The sequence below is a fragment of the Maylandia zebra genome, linkage group LG20 (genome assembly GCF_041146795.1).
Source record: "Maylandia zebra isolate NMK-2024a linkage group LG20, Mzebra_GT3a, whole genome shotgun sequence".
NCBI lineage: Eukaryota > Metazoa > Chordata > Actinopteri > Cichliformes > Cichlidae > Maylandia > Maylandia zebra.
This window is the reverse complement of record NC_135186.1, coordinates 26,427,745-26,444,874: the sequence shown is the minus strand read 5'-3', so window position 1 is coordinate 26,444,874 and position 17,130 is coordinate 26,427,745. Positions and strand designations below refer to the sequence as shown.

The window sequence follows — 17,130 nt, the reverse complement described above, 5'->3', positions numbered from 1 at the left end:
CGCTAAAATGTAAACAAAGGAGAACATTTAAAAAACTCATATTCACTCGACTGTGGTTGGCTTATGCTCCAAAGCAAAAAATAAATGGAAAAAAAATTACAGCCCAGGGAGTGCAGTACAGTCGCAGTGAGGTGGGCAGCGAGATTCATACACGGATCGGATGAAATCTGATGCAGTAGAGAAGTGTGACACTCTCTACACTCAGTGTGTTTATGGCCAGGGAGTTAGTAACAAGGGTCAGTTACATTAATCAGCTACTAAAGTTCTGTGTTTTTGACTGTACTTACTGACATCAGGTGTTACCATAACACAGGCGCTTGCATTTGTGATACATCTGTGTCTCTTCGTTTTTGTCATAAGGCATGTTACGGGAGAAAGAGTCTTGTAAAGTCTTGCATTGTGCAGGTAAATTGTCAGCTGTGCAGGGATGGCACTGCTTGATTTTCTGTTGTTGTGCTGGTGTATACAGCTGTGGTAGCCCACGCCTCCTAGACTCCTCAGTCTAACCTGATGTGGCTCCAACTCTGTTCCAGCCACCTGATTGATTTGGCACAGTACTATTCTCATTATCATTGGCCTTTTGTGTTGTCCTTCAAAACACAGACGTTCTATAGACTTTAATTATGTCTCATATCACGGAAAACCTATTTCGCATTAACTATCTTTATCACTTTATTGCCCAGTCCTTCAGTCAGAACACGGTGTATCATCTTTAGATTCCAGCTAGCTAGATTAAACTCATACGTCCTGTTTTTGTCAAGTTAAACTTTACAGTAACACCTGAAACAGCTACACTCATCATTTTATTAGAGCTGAAAGAATTTGGACCATTCTTAAGCCTCATTGGTGCCTCAGTGTTTGTTTGCTTTTGGGAACAGAAGGAGCATTTGGAGCCCTGAAATGGCTAATGATGTCAGAGTTAACAAGTGAGGCGTTTAGGGAGAACTGTTAAACTGTAAATCTCAGCCTGGGGAAAACACTGGAGTTACAATGTGACACAGTTCTAAAAAACATGTTTGGCACCATGTACGACTTGATCTTGACATTGAAATTAAGTTTTAATTTGATTATTTAGCAGCTTCTTCGGTTTGCATTAGCCCTGGTCCTAGGGCTCACTTGAGATTTTATGTTTAATAGTGGCCTTGCAAAAAATGCAAAAACACACAGACATTCTTAAATTGCACAGTTTCTTTTTAAGGAGGAAAGTTATGTATGTGCGTGCATGACAGCTTTCAGGACCAACTGCCATCACATGAGATGTTTAGAGAATATCTAAAGTATTGATTAACAAATTCTGTTCACTTAACATCACTTTAAATATGTGCAGGGCATCATTTTATGCATGATATGAACACTGAAGAACAGCAGTTTACACAGTAGCACAACAGTCTGTTAACAGCTGTCACTATATTCAAGAACAGGAAGGACAGATGGAGGATAAAGAAAAGAGACCAGAGAAGCTTCAAAATGAGTTGTGATCAAAATAGAGGTTGTGTCTGCTTATTGTAGTTTTTCAGGTGAGGCAAAGATATCGTGTTAGTCAAGGCCAACAGATTCTTTTTTAAAACATAACAGGCACAATGTCATTTTTGTTAACAGAGGCAAAATGAGATCATTTTAAATTTTTTGTGTGGTTTCGCTTTATTTTTGCTTAATTTTTTAAATAATAATGGAATTAAAAATTTTTTAAGTATTGTATACACTCCTGACAGAAGTATGAGCCAACGTGTAAAAGCCCACTTGTGCAGTAATAATACCACTATAGCATACTGTGAAATACTATTGTCAGCAAAACAGAGGGCAGGTATCCATTGTTTTTTGCTGTGTTAGCCACATGGCAGCAGGGATGGATGCCAGCCTGCTGATTGCCAGGATTTACTCAACAGCTATTGGATGGATTTTTCCCAGACTTTAAGAGGATGACGAGACACTATTATACATTTAATGAGATCAAACTTTCAGTTTGTCCAATACTAATTACAGAGTCACTTCAAAACTAAAGACCTTCACATCAGTCTCAGCTGGAGCTTGTGTTTACTGGTCTTTGTTTTCAATGGTAAGGTCATGTGAGTTTCCCAAGGTTTTGCTGCCTGTAAACCTTAAACTTCATGTAGCGACTGGATTTTCACATTGAAATCAAATTTGGGAGAACAAGTAAACAAGTGATAAATTATGTCAATGAAGGTGAAAAAGGGTAAAATATAAAATTTTAATAGGGTTAATACAGTCAATAACTTTACATCTGATTTTTGGAGGTACTTGCGTAAAATATACACCCAATTTTTGTATTAATGGCAGCTCAAATTACTACACATAATATTAAAGACTCACATCATAGGGACGAACCCACATGTAATTTAATCCAAAGAAAGCTTCTGCTTTGTTACCACAACACATGTACACATGATGTCTAATATCAGATTAACTGAGTTTATGCCACCTTCTCGTATTTAGCAGCTCAAAAGCCACATTTTTCTTCTAATAAGATTTATCAACATCATAAATCAATAATCAGTTGTTCCTTGTTGTTAATGGGGTTGTGCTTCTGTAAAGTTACTCTACCATGGCTAAGAAATTCATTAGTCTTGAGCCAGTAGTAAAGACATCTCTACATGTCTTATCAGAAGGAGGGGGGAAAAGAACAGAACAGTATAAGTGAAATCCGCCTAATCAAATTAGTGTGGAAATCCTCTGTTGTTCGGTCCCTAGCCTGTAGGATGACTTGGCCCTCTGAGGACTCGACTAGTTAGATGACACACTTCCCTGTTGGCCCCTCCCTGTGGAGTTGGGGCCATCAGTGTTGCAGTGTGTGAAGAATAATCACAGAAGCAGAGTAGGAAGGAACAGAGTTAAATTTAGTCTGCAGACAGGGACATTAGCAGCAAAAAAACAGAAACAAAAAACAAGACATCCTTAGAAAACACAATAAGGATGTTCTTATATTGTTACACTCTGCAATGCAGCCAAGCTTCACCTAAAAGACGTTGGTGGTAAAGCTGCTCTTTGGAGAATTTAACAGTTGGTAAGTTAGTGAGTGTGCAGCACAGGTGCATGCTCCCCTGTCTAAACGTTATTAACGAAAAGCTCTCTGTGTTCTAACATCATTAAAAGGCACTCTGACATAACACCTTTCCTCTGCGCCCACCACCATATTTATTCCGCTTTTATGTCTGTGTGTGTTTGTGAGCATTCCCAGTGAAGACAGGGATCGTTGTTAGAGTGAGAAAATTCACATTCATGTCTTTATCAGACTCTAGCGCCGTCCTGCTAATCAGCCAGGTATGCAATTCTCTCCGGTATCTGTGTGCGTCTGTCTCATGTGGTCACGGTCCCTCCCTCCACCACCACCACCTCCACCTCCCTCTGTTTCCCATCTTTTCGTGTATCTGCAGTAAGGAAAGATATGTAGGTCTCATTCCAGTCCTTCACAGCATTTTACTCTGTCCTAATCTCATCTTTCCCGTTAGATAGCCTGTGTTTATCGTTGCATAAAACCTCTCGCATCTCCATCACTCACTCGTAAACATCCTCTTTTCAGAATGTCTTGTCAACAGTATTCACCCCCCCTTCCCCCCCCCCCCCCCCCCCCTCTCTCTCTCTCGCTGTCTGTTTCTACCCGTTCTTTCTCACCCTCCTTTTTTCTGACGGTGCTGCTCTCTGGCACTGGTGCAGTGTTGCCTTGCAGAGCTTCTGAGTGCTAGAAATCAGATCTAGTTATCTAACAGACACCACCACACCAAAAAAAGAAACGGGGAGAGGTGTTCGCTTGCAGTGGTACTGTAGATGATGATTTATTTTGGATTGCATGCATGCGTTTTGAAGTGCAGAGAAAGCAAAGGTGCTGGCTGGTTCTTTTTTTGTTTGTTTGTTTTGTTTTGTTTTGTGGAGGGGGGGGTATGTCTGGACACTTTGTGTATGTGTGTGTGTCTATATTATGTGCCTGTACTTCTTTTTGTTTTGCTGTTGCTAATTGGTCCTCCAGAGGATCTGTTTGTATATGTGGGCAAGATGGATGATCGGGACTGAATCGCTGCACTCTGGAGGAGAGGAAAGTGAACTGTATTTCTGCTGTTTTTTAGTTTCTCAACATTTTGTTTTATTTACAACAATATGGCTGATCATGTCATTTAGAGAGGTTTACCTGAGCGTTTTCATGACCACCACCACAGATTTTTCTTTCTCTCCTGCCAGAACCCCCTTTGTATTTTGTCTCCTCTGACTTGGTTTTCTTTTTGCTGACAGATTCAGGACTGAGTTCCTTAAGAGAAGCCAAATATAGGAGAACTCACACGCTCACAGGGACACGCAGTAACCAAACTATTACTGTGGAAGTCCATTTGTACATTGTATACAAACTGCAATTGTTATTATTACTATTGATTGAATCTGTGGGGCTATTTTGAAAAGCCTTTTTTTCCATTAACAGTTCAGAACCATAATATTAACTTTACTCCCACATGAGATCAAGAAAAACCAGAAAACGTCACACTTGAGGTACTGGAATCTGATTAAAATGTTTACCTAAATATTTCCCTGTTCATTTTTAGTTGATTGACTAATTAATTAATTGACTAATGGTTGCAGCTATTTTAAGAAAATTAGAGTTTTTTGTGAATAAAAGAAGGACCTATGAAGCTATTTTCACTATTTTACTTATTGTGTAAAATAGCTCTTTGTTTGCTTTATACCTCGCCCTCAGCATGACATGCTAGCCATCCTTGGTATGTGTCCTACAATGAAAAATGATAACCAGCATATATTTTGCTAATGAGGAGATGTCCTTGGAGAATAAACAGGGGAATAAATGATGTATATATGCTGCACTGTGGGGGATGATGGACTGGATTGGGGCCAAGCAGGAGAGAAGAGGAAGCTCTTGCCTCCTTTGTGCTATATTTGGCCTCTCAGAAGATGGCTGGTGTGGGAGAGCAACGCATTGTTTTGTAGATGCACACACATGAATGTGTTCATGAGTACAGGCACATATTTGCATGCACACCTGCACTCAAACAAACGCTAAAAGGGAGAAGCAGATGAAAGAAAAAACAAACAGTAATACAGCCTAAGTAATGTTAACATGACTGGATGATCTTCATGTGACTCACTGAGTTATTAAACACTGTGCCACTAATATCATGTCACTCTTTCCCGACAGGGGTCAGCTGATTCGTACACCAGTAGACCATCTGATTCAGACCTGTCAGCAGAGGAGGACCGCGAGGCGTATCGGCGTGAAGCCGAGCGCCAGGCACAACAGCAGCTCGACAGAGCTAAGGTACACCATACAGTCATTATCGTAGCTACACATTGCTGTGTTTAGACTGTTTATGAACGAAAATATCTAAGAAACATTTGGCTCTATCTCTCCAGTTGAATTTTGAAGTAGAAGAGTCTAGGTTGTAGGTAAAAGTCAGCAAAGGAGATGTTAATGTCGGTGCTTTTACAAAGAAATCTGAAAATCTAATCATTTTTCATCGTTTGTGCTGTTTGATACCGCTAAATTAGCGTTAAATTATCAAACTTTGTTCATCACTATGAGAAAGAGGCAGGAAGTCATTTGTTATGTCTATGGAAGCATCACTATTAATTTTAAACATATCTTTCCTAACTCTGTAACCAAGAGTATATTTTTAATGAGTTGATATTAATTGGTAAAAAATAAGCAACAACAGGCCCAAGATAACTAATGGATTTGTCAAATGTATTTGCACTAGTCTAAGTACCTTTGTCTTTTACAGTTGTGCTAGTTTACTTTTCAGAGGACAGTTGGAGCAAAATAATATTATTTGAGTTGACTATGACACATTATGCTACTGTAACCATATTAAAAGCTTTCCAACAAGTTTTTGCACCAGCTTCTACCTGATACTTTTCTGACTGAATATAATAAGTGAGCAAACAAGCAGGGTGTTGACATAACTTTAAAAAAATTGTTATTAGAAAGACGGGTTGTTGGTAAAGGAGGCATCTAAACTGCTAACGCTTTGCTGTTAGTGCTTCTGCTAGCTGCTGCTGTTGTGCGGTGAAGTAAACAGAACAATATGAAAGGTGACATCATGTGCACAATCACTGTCACTGATTTCTGAGTTAGGATCTGACCATTATCCAATGTAAATGTTGTATTGGTGCGTTCCTATTTGAGCCACATATTTGGCATATTACCACCCGGTCACATCCTTTGATAATCTGCTAGTCTGGTCACCATCTTTTGTGCTGTGTGATTGGTTGCTGATTCAATCAAAGGAAGTGTGTTTTCAAGTAACAAGGAGTTGATCTATTGCACTCTGTTCTTGTCCTCGAGTCTCACATGTTTGCAGAGCATTTGGATCACTGACAAGTCTTCTTCATGTTCTTATTTGTTGACACCACAGTCCAAACCTGTAGCGTTTGCAGTAAAGACGAATGTGAGTTACTGTGGAGCTCTGGATGAGGACTGTCCAGTCCAAGGAGCTGCAGTCAACTTCGATGCCAAAGACTTCCTGCACATCAAAGAAGTGAGATTATCTGTTTTGAATAATACTAGTACTACTACTACTAATAATAATGATAATAATATGCCCTTTCATTATATTAAAACAAGACACATGCTGTATGTAAACCAGTGCTACTTTTGAACTGAATTTAACAGAAGTACAATAATGACTGGTGGATCGGCCGGCTAGTAAAAGAAGGAGCAGACATCACCTTCATCCCCAGCCCTCTACGACTGGAGGCAATGCGACTGAAACAGGAGCAGAAACAGAGGTCGGCTATTTCATTTCATCTCAGGTGATCTATTTCCACAAAACAGCTTCGGTAATTCAATGTGTCTTTGCTGCTGCTTCTGCAGGAAAACAGGAGGTAACTCCTCAAGTTTAGGAGACATGGTGACAGGGAGCTGGAGGACGACGCCGCCATCTGCAGGTGAATGTAAGTACAGCAAACCTTCTTCTGGTCCTGAAACAAAAAGCAGCTTCTGCTGTCTTTTATCAGTTTCTGTCACTGATTGCTATTTTCTTGTTTTCACAAGCTAAACAGAAGCAAAAACAGGTAGGTTCTGGTACTTTATGATGATGTAGAATTTGCTTATAATTCATGCTTTTTTTTTTTTAATTTTTCACTCTAAACAACACAGAGTTTGTAGAAGATAATACTGAATTCCCTAAAGTAAGAGAGGCCATGGAAAATAAACAAAAATAGGTTATACAATTAGAAACTACAAGCAGGCTTGGTGTAACAGATTGTGAGTATAGGAGGTTGCTTAATTGTTTTTTTATGGAGTTAATATTAAAATAATCACTGCAGTAGTACACTGGAAGCACCTGATCTTAAAATGAGTGATTTTAGCAAAACCTTTAAATATTTTACAACTAACCAATCCCTTTTCTGTCACCTGTCTCATTGTCAGGTTAGTTGATTAATTAATACCAGTAATTATTGTTATGTAATATTATAAAACCAAAATGCATTTAAATAACTTCAGGTCTTAATACTGGTTTTTCGGTCATTGTTTGATTGAATATGAGGGTAAAAAACAACAACCAAACCCAACTCCCATCATTTCTCACCCCTGTTTTCGCTGTTCTTTATCCCCTTTCCTGTCCTCCTCTATTTCTGGTAGGAACATGTCCCTCCCTATGATGTGGTGCCCTCTATGAGGCCGGTGGTTCTCGTGGGACCATCGCTGAAGGGCTATGAGGTCAGCTTCTCCCCATTTCACCTCCAGCAGACAGAACGACTGCTTTCCTCTGCACTATTTGCACTGCTGCGTTCGTTATTAGCTCATGTGAATTTGTCCTTTGAAAGTTATTGGAAAATATTCAAATATTAAATGATGACTTTTTTGCTATTTAGTCTACACACATAATGAGAAAATGACACTGTGATTTTGCATTTATGAAAGTCCTCAGACCCTGAATTTATACTTTGTTAAGGGCCATTTGACAGCCATTACAGTTTTTGGAAATTTGGACGATTATGCAGTCTGTAATTAACACTACTTACTACTTTTAGGAAATTAGGATCAAGAATTTCATCAAAGCTGGACTATTGATACAGTTGCATGTTTATGTCTCTTTTTTACTCATAAGTTATTTTTCAGTAGACAGTTTCATCCGTTTGCACAAGTAATTGTTTTCATGACTCCTGTACTCAAGCTTTTGTCTTTTATGAAGTAACTGTACTTTGACTCAAGTGGACTTTTTGGGTTTCTGCCATGTGATTGGCTAATTAGACATTTAGCGAACAGTCTAACAAGTGTACCTAGTACGCTTTACTGTAGTAACCCAAACATTTTATGTTTTGTTTATTTATTTGAACTGTTTTGGTAATTTTCAGAAGTTTACTTTTTAGTTACTTATAAATCTTTGACTTCACTAAAACCACTTTGCAGGATTCAGATCTTAAAATAATCTTTATTTATGTTAAACTGGGCCTTGGTGCTAAGTACATTTTATCCACTCCCTGAAAGAAGCTGTTTTACCTCCTGCCATCCTCCCTTCAAAATAGCATTCTTCTGATTGGCTGATTAGCAGGTGGAGGGGTGGATCCACTTTCACTGATATCGTACCAAGCCAAGAATAGAAAAAAATGTCCAGAGTCAAGTGTTAAGAGCAGTCTGAAGCATAACATTTTGGTTTATTTGATTTGACCATGTTTAGTACTAACATGAACAACTCTAGCAGCATACATTTGAAAAACAATAAGAGGAAGCAGGATGTCTTAGCCTTTTAATTATAATGTGTTTGTAATTAATTGTTTTTCTTATGTTCCCAAAGGTGACAGATATGATGCAGAAAGCTCTCTTTGACTTCCTGAAACACAGATTTGAGGGAAGGTCAGTAAAATGGGGAGATTATATAATAAATCAAGTAGTTGGTGAAAGCCAGGCCTTTATTTCAGTGAAAGAGTTTCAGTGTATATTTACCTGCATTTTGCAACTTGTCCACAGAATTTCAATCACCCGTGTAACTGCCGACCTGTCCTTAGCCAAGAGATCTGTCCTTAACAAAAGACCCATAATGGAGAGATCCAACACTCGCTCGAGCTTAGGTAAGCTATGCTGATGCCAGTATGAAAGTTCCACAAGTTTCTTTTTTCTTTCTTTTTTTGAAGGGAAGCAACTTTTTTTTTCTTCCATGTATTTATTGAGTTTTAAACTTTACACTGACACCATCATTAAACAAAACAAAACCAACATAACAGAATAAAACAAAACAGACAAAACAAACAACCCGGCTCAAGAATACAAATAAATAAATAGAGAATCCACAGTGACACACATTCCAGTATCATCCGGTGCCATTGAGTCTTAGATGGGGCCGTGTCCGTGATCCAGTTCAAAAGTACACATTTCCTTGCACAGAATGTTAACAGTGCATAGAGCTGCTTTCCAAACTTCCCCTTGATTTTGACGTTTGCTACTCCAAGTAGCATGCACAATGGAGTGCATTCAGAGTCAGTGGTGAAGATCTTATCCAGTTCACACTTAATGACAAACCAAAATTGTTGTATTTTGAGGTTGGCCACCTCTATTTTACATTTAGGGAAGGGAATCAACTTTGATAATGTAATGTATCTTGTCTGTGCAGCTGAGGTTCAGAGTGAGATTGAAAGGATATTTGAACTCGCCAAAACCCTGCAACTGGTTGTTCTGGACGCAGACACCATCAACCATCCCGCACAGCTCGCCAAAACCTCCCTTGCACCCATCATTGTCTATGTTAAAGTTTCCTCACCAAAGGTACACCTTGCTCATGAACATTAGATTAAGGCAGTCTTATCTTTCTTGGTTTCTTACACCATCTGTTTCTTTTTCTCAGGTGCTCCAGAGGCTGATCAAATCCAGGGGGAAGTCTCAGAGCAAGCACCTGAATGTGCAGATGATGGCTGCAGACAAACTCTCTCAGTGCCCCCCTGTGAGTGCTACAGTTTGTAATAAGTCCATACAGTTTGGACATTTTACATGATCATGTAAAATTATTTTTTTGATTTTTCAAAAAGTATATTAAAATATTTAATATCAAAAAAATCATCTGAATTAAAGGCTTAAGCAGTGTGTGGCATGGTTAACTGTTAGTATCTACAGGGGGATTAAAATACGAATGAAAAATAAAGGTGTAGTTTTAGCAAAACAGCTGGTTAAGCTTGTTGCACTCAGACATTCTCATAGATGCTAATCTCAAAGTGCTCCTGAGCTTGCGCCTGTTCAACTTGCCTGTTTTATTAGACCAGGCATGGTCAGAGCTGCCTTGTCATTGCTTTCCTTTCTAATGTATTGAAGTTATTAAAAATGTTTTCACGTGCCATCTCCTCTACATCTCAGAAGTTGGCCAAGGTGATTAGCAAGAGAAAACTCCTCTGAAGCTATAATGCTATCACTGAAGCCCGTTCATTTGCTAATGCTAGCTGTGTTTCCACACAAAGCGCAGGTCATAACTGATCTTGAAGCAGTGAAAGCAGACCAGCGGCAGCTTGCCTCGCACTCTGCACTCCCCTTAGATTACCATCAAAGACCAGAGGTTTATCCGCAGTGCCCATGCGCAAACCACCAGAAAAAAAACTGCTGGCCTCTCAGCTTGCCTAGCAGCAGTTATTGTTAGCAGGAAACAGATACCCCCTCAGAGAAGGAGACGACTACACTTTGCTATGTCATGAAATAAGCACAGCTTTCAGCGACAATAGCCAACTACCTAACACAAGATGGCAGTAATGTACAGACTGGGTGCGCATTAATTGACAGGCAAGGTGCTTTATGACAGCACTGTCTGAGATGAAAGGAGAGAGATCGCTATAGTTTGGAATGTTTCAATGTATTTTACTTTATTTCTAGATTTAATAATGCAAGCACTGCTTGTCCTAACAGAATGCCACTGAGTTACAGTCTAATTTTTCATGTTGTACATTCGTAGGATATGTTTGATGTCATTTTGGATGAGAACCAGTTGGAAGATGCTTGTGAGCATTTGGCTGAATACTTGGAGGTTTACTGGCGTGCCACTCACCTCCCAGGAAACACCCCTCTTAATCCACTATTGGAGCAGAGCCTCATGACCCCGCCTTCTGCCATCTCTAGCCTACAGGTAAGTTTGTCTCTGAGTGTGTACATAAATCAGGAGAGCGTAAAAATACGCTTTTAAAATAATGTAAGACTTTTGACAACGAGCCTTGTTTTTTGAACACATTGTATGTTGTCACTGTCTTTGCCAGCTCTTCCCATCTCAGGCTTCACTCCTGTGTTTTGTTTAATTGTCTCCAGTTGTCTTGTCTGTCCTCTCACTCATCCATGCTTAACATCTTTGCAGTTTTCTGAAACACAGGAATTAATTGAATGATCGCGTACAAACTGGGGTGAGTAGTAGGGTTTATATAATATGTATATATATTTGCACCTCTCTTGCGCACCTCCGACACCCGAACACGACCCTGCGGCTGAGACAGTGAATGAAAAGCATTTTATTCATTCAACTCTCAGAAAAGATTAGACCTGGTGTGTTTTTGTTTTTCTGCTGTTGTTTGTCTTTAATTTACTGCATCCTGCCTCTTTTCCTTTACTTGGATGGTTTCAGGTGAATCACTGCTCCACAAGCTTTATTCACAAAGTAGCTAAGCTCTGTCTCCATTTTAATACTACAATTGAAATATATTGGTTTTGTTAAATCTAACTTTCCCTATTGTGTTCAGTTTCCAAGCATGCTTTGTGAATGCTGTCCCCGCTCACTGTGGCACATGAAGCTACCTGAATGATGCTAATTAAAGCGAGTGATGGGTGCTTAAACGATGCTTTCACCTGAACTAAATGCAAATTTACACACAAAAAATGAGTCCACAGCATCGGCAAAATAACTTTTTACCTCCAAGAGGAACTTCCTGAACATCCATTCAGCCGTTTCACATGCATTTTTTTGTTCAGTGTCTGTTGTATTAATCTATACACACACCGACAAAACAAAGGACTTTGAAGATAACAACACTGCTGCACTTCTGCATGCCACTTATGAACACTATCACCCTTTTATGTCGCTCAGCTCTGTGTTATTTCTGCAGTTTACTTACCTGCGGTTTATGACACTGACTGCAGGTTGATTAAAGAACAAGTAATCCCAGTTTTCTATACCTTGATATTTTAGAAAATGCCACAATATCTCTGAGGTTATACATCACATTTGCTATTTCTTGCAATTTTAGTAAAAATAGGAGTTTTTGGGTCATTATATAGGCTTTTTTTAATGTTACCTACAGTTGTGGTCAGAGGTTTACATACACTCATCATGAGCATGAATGTCATGGTCATTTTGGCTTCTTTCTCCAGGGTGGAATCGTTGCACAGCAAACATTTTAATAATTCGAGCAGTGCCAAGTAGGTGCACAAGTTTGAATTTATTTTGAATTTTCTCTAATTCACACAGGGACAGAAGTATATATACAGGCTCAAACATATACATACACTGGCAGCATCATGTTCTGGGGCTGTTTTCTTGTCAGCGGTACTGGTGCATTACACAAAGTGGATGGAAAAATGAAGAAGAAGACTACATGCAAATTCTTCACCTTTACCTCAGATCAACACACAGCTGGACAGTTGAAACATGAAGATAATTGGGTGATCAAACAGGACAACGATCACAAACACACATCAAAAATGGTTTTGGACTGGATAAAGCTAACATTAAGCGTCTGGAATACATTTTGAAACCTTGTGGAATATGTTTAAAAGTCGGGTCTGTGCCAGAAAACCAAAAAAATTTATGAACTCTTCCAATTCTGCCAGGAAGAGTGGTCAAATGTCCAGGCAAGAATTATGGCAGAAGGTTGTTGATGACAATCAAAAGCATGAGGTCGAGGTGAATCTTGCTAAGGAACATTTAACCAAATATGTGTAATATGTATATATTTGAGCCTGTGTGGATTACAGGAAAAACTGGATAAATTAAAATTTGTGCACCCATTCATTTTTTTCATTAAAGATGTATGCTGTACAATTATTCCACTGTGGAAAAATAACAGTTCAAAGAAATCATTAGCATTAGCATTAGCAGAAATGAAAGCCCTATATTACCATGACATTCATGTCGATTATAAGTGCAATGCAAACTTCTGACCACAACTGTAGTTCTGCAGCTCTGTGTCACGGAATTAAGCTTTTGGGTTACGGTAGCTTACTTTACATTGGAATATCCATCCATTCATCCATTTTCTTTACCATTTATCCAATTCAGGGTGGTGTGGGGCTGGAGTTACATAAGAAAATATAGCACCACAAGCAGTAGAGGATGTACTTACATCTTTTATCAATTGATATCAATAGTTTGTGTTGTTGTCTTACTCTTACTTACTGTTAATGCAATTCCGATGTAGAAGAGAGATTACAGAGCCCACAGTCCTCAGGCCATATAAAGAATCATAAAAGTAGCATTGAATTGCAGGAGTGTCCAAGATATGTACAAGGAATTGTAAGTGGCCCGCCAAATGGTCCAATGTGGCCTACTAGGTAGCTTTTCAAATTGTAAAAACTGCAGACATGCACGGCATTATTTTTGTGACTTTTCTCTGTATTTTGTATCAGGAAGTATTGCGGTGTTAAGAGTGATCGCATTATAACTTTTTATGTGAGCAAGAGGTCTGAATCGTCATCAGTTTTGCAGCAGTTTTACTGACAAAGATATCACATATATATTTCACTTAAGTTCTTTTGTTTTGTTTTTGTTGGGGTTTTTTGCAATGACCATCTGAATGTGATGAAATTGCACTTCTTTTTCTTAAGACAGCTGAGGCTTTTTCCTATCTGATTGTAAGGGATTGTTAGTGAAGATTGAACCTTTTCAAACACTAACACAAAGATACAAAGATGATACATTGTTTCATTGGTCATTATTCAGTAGTTTTACTAACCAAGATCAAGTAAAACTGGGCACGGCTCTTCAGCAAAAATAAAAGTGACACCTTTGCCCTTTATACTCGTTTAATACTCGACACCTGTTTAAACAGAACAAAGACTGTGGTCTAAACTGTACCTAAACTCCTACAGTAGGTGTCACTTTGTGTTCAGTAAGAAGCTTTTTTAAAGGCACACGTGGGTATGTGAGGAATGATTTGAGTCTGCCATATTCTATTGGTCTCTGAGGGTAATGCTAACTTTATGCTGTTCATGGAAAAGAAAAGAAACAATTTTGTATGAATCATTTTAAAGTCTTAATTTAAATCTACTAAAAATAAACATAAAAACTGACCACTTAGAACGACGGTTGGGCATTGATCTGATCACACTGTGATCAGAGACTTGGAGAGCTCAATGTCTTCTGTAGGCTCAAAATAGTTACTTCAGTGGGAAATAATGAGAAAGAAACCAGAATTTTCCTTTCAGACAGACTCCCACAATTCCTTCAAAGTCCTTATTGATGTAGTGTTTGCCTTATTTTGTGTTTTTCCTTCGAGATGATATCCTGAGTCCAAGCTTTGATGTGACTCTGCCTTTATTTGTATTTTTTTCCTGCATGACCACTTGAATCATCCAGAACAAGAACCAGCCGCAGCCTTGTGAGACAGCAGGCTTGGAGGGTGATGAGGAAGAGGAGGCCGGCGAGGAGGCCCACTCCCCCCTGGAGCAGGACAGTCTTATGCCATCTGACGAAGCCAGCGACTCGCTTTCTCGTGGCCGGAGGGGAAGCCCCTGTCACAGGGGGGGCGAGGAGGATGAAGAGGAGGAAGAGGAAGAAGAGGAGGAGGAAGATGAGGAGGATGAATACGCCTCTCCCTGCCACGCTCGCACATATAGGGACATGTACCCCTCTCACCGCGGCCATACGGGCGGTGCCCACAGTGCCAACGGGCACGAGTCACAAGACAGGCTGCTCCAGCGCGAAGCTCAGCAAGGTCACAACCAGAGGAACCGCCAGCGCAGCCGCCCCTGGCCCCGAGACACCTACTGAGACAAGGGGCCCCTTCCAGCCTCCAGCTCCCCCCCCCCCAAGCCCTCCACCCACCGCACAGGCCCAAACTAGCAACATAGAGATGAAATTTGTTCCCAGATTCGCCAAACTTTAGTGCCAATTGGAAACAAACACAAACAGATGCCCAGTTTATCGACCAATCACAATCTTCCAGGGGGCCTACTCACCTCTGAAAGGGAAAAGTTTCAGGCTACCAGCTGTACGCAAACTCAAACTTTAGCTGCTTTGCCTAAGGTTTCTCTATTGTAGGATGTCTCATATACTGGCCTTAAAATTCCTAAGACTTTTAACGATCTTTACTATTGCATGTATAATTTTAAGACTATTTGCACATTAACGTCAGAACAGGAAGTGAATGACCTTTATGGATAAACTAACGTAGGAATGTCTACCGCTGAATCAGTTATGGGAAATAGTAATGCATTTGATTCCAATGTATATACTGAATGGGCACTGCTACTTTATTTGTTTGATTTTGTTTATATGGACTTGTTTGTTGCCATCCATGTGTTCGGTGAACGGAGATTTTTGGAGAGACATTGTACAGTCTCTAAACAGTTAAAACGTCATCGATATGAAGCTGCAGTACAGCGTCAGCGTCACCTACAGTGCAGTACGTTCTGGGCATCGCTCGTCTTTGCTGTTGCACAATCACTCTCTTAAGAAAAAAAAATCTTTGAATGGGCACAGAGAATGTAAACACAACCATGAAAGGGAATGTTTTAAATCTTTTAAAGGATGAATTCCTTGCCAAAAAAACAAACAAAAACAAAAAAAACACACGCTTGTTTACATCCACTCATACACATATTTCAAGCACATGCTGCACAGCTGCAGCTCCTCTTCAAATCCAGGCTTCAGAGAATGTAAGCTTGCATGCCTTTTGCACCTCCAGCACCACTTGGTCGCACAACCTATCGCCCCGTAAATTCGATTGTAGCACGTTATTGATTGTAGCATCCACAGTTTCTAAACTGATCTCACTCCCCTTACATCCACCTCACTCTCCTCGGATATTTTTTGTGTGTCGAACATTGTTTGCGTACTGCAGTTTTACAGCTGGTTTTTACAAAGGCGGATCCTCAGGTGTATGTCCTACAACACTCATCGCGCTCAGCTCCATGTAACGACCGTGTCGTGCTCCCCGAGGACTTGTAGCACTCGTGACACGTCATTCTGTTCCTGCGCCATTTCTAGTCCGTGAGCCGACGACGAGGTGGACGCGATGCTGATAAGCGGCGGCCCAACTCTGTTCCTTACACAGGGTGGATTGTTGTCACGGCCGGCTGATAGGAAACCCTGGTTTACTGCTTCCATGTGTCACAGGTATCTCTATCTAGTGTTCTGTATATTTTAAAGAGAAAAAAAAAATCAGCATGATTGAAAAAAAAATTAAGAAAAAAATCTATGCAAGTGTTGCATGAAATCTGATTGTTTCTTTTGAAGTATTTTAGTAATGCATCGATTCTGACTCTCCTCGTCGTCTTGTAGTGATAGTCTTGTCTTTGGGGCTACTCACTCCTCGCACCACCAACAACACGATTACTAAAAAGATCTGTTTATTTCTTCACACACCTTTAACACTGAGGACATTCTTCCACAGTAAAGTCACTCACTGGGGGAAAAAAACAAAACAAAAAAAAAACCCGTCCCAGATCAGGCCTTTGATTTTGTTAATTTGTGATCTAATGAGTGGATTATCTAAGCCCTGCATGTCTTAGTTCAACAATTAGCTCCTTTCGTTATATTTTGGCAGAGTATGTTTTTCAATGCGGACCAATTTAGCAACTGATAAAACAGTTGAAGGTTTTTCGATTTATGAAGCACAATTTTTACAAGAGTTATACTTCAGTTTCCTCTGTCTTATTCTGTATGCAATACAAAGCCTAACATTGAAAAACTTTAAACGCCTTAGACCATCTGGACTTCCTCTTTTGTGTGAGTAGAGAAAAAAAATTGCACTACTTTTTTTTTGGGATGGTTGCTTTGTAATGCAATAACTGCACTAAATATAACCATATATCCACCAGACTACCACAGCGTGCTAGCGTGACCTGACACGCCTCTTCCCTCTATTTATCAAAAGAGACAGCAAATGAAAAAGTGAGACATTTCCTGCCTGATGCTGTATAGAATGCTTTCTATTTGAAAATAGATTTACAATGTTAAGTAAAATATGAATTAAACTAAATAAACATGACAT

The 17,130-nt window shown here is 39.6% G+C and overlaps 1 protein-coding gene across 3 annotated transcripts in view; it reads left to right on the top strand.

Annotated features, from left to right (window-relative positions):
* The window catches only part of cacnb3a (calcium channel, voltage-dependent, beta 3a), a 26,345-nt gene extending 9,215 nt beyond the window's left edge, over window positions 1-17,130 (top strand). Inside the window, exons 3-15 of one of the 3 annotated variants that reach the window (XM_012917769.3) lie at window positions 5,156-5,275; window positions 6,372-6,494; window positions 6,629-6,744; window positions 6,830-6,909; window positions 7,010-7,029; window positions 7,601-7,678; window positions 8,757-8,815; window positions 8,930-9,030; window positions 9,570-9,721; window positions 9,801-9,896; window positions 10,890-11,060; window positions 11,283-11,328; window positions 14,493-14,630. In XM_012917769.3, coding sequence (XP_012773223.1) covers window positions 5,156-5,275; window positions 6,372-6,494; window positions 6,629-6,744; window positions 6,830-6,909; window positions 7,010-7,029; window positions 7,601-7,678; window positions 8,757-8,815; window positions 8,930-9,030; window positions 9,570-9,721; window positions 9,801-9,896; window positions 10,890-11,060; window positions 11,283-11,312 — 1,146 coding nt within the window. In that variant the 3' untranslated portion in view covers window positions 11,313-11,328; window positions 14,493-14,630. Of the gene's footprint in view, window positions 1-3,208; window positions 3,280-5,155; window positions 5,276-6,371; window positions 6,495-6,628; window positions 6,745-6,829; window positions 6,910-7,009; window positions 7,030-7,600; window positions 7,679-8,756; window positions 8,816-8,929; window positions 9,031-9,569; window positions 9,722-9,800; window positions 9,897-10,889; window positions 11,061-11,282; window positions 11,329-14,492 lie in introns of those variants that run through there. The other 2 variants (XM_012917767.3, XM_004546222.3) reach the window with 2 other exon arrangements.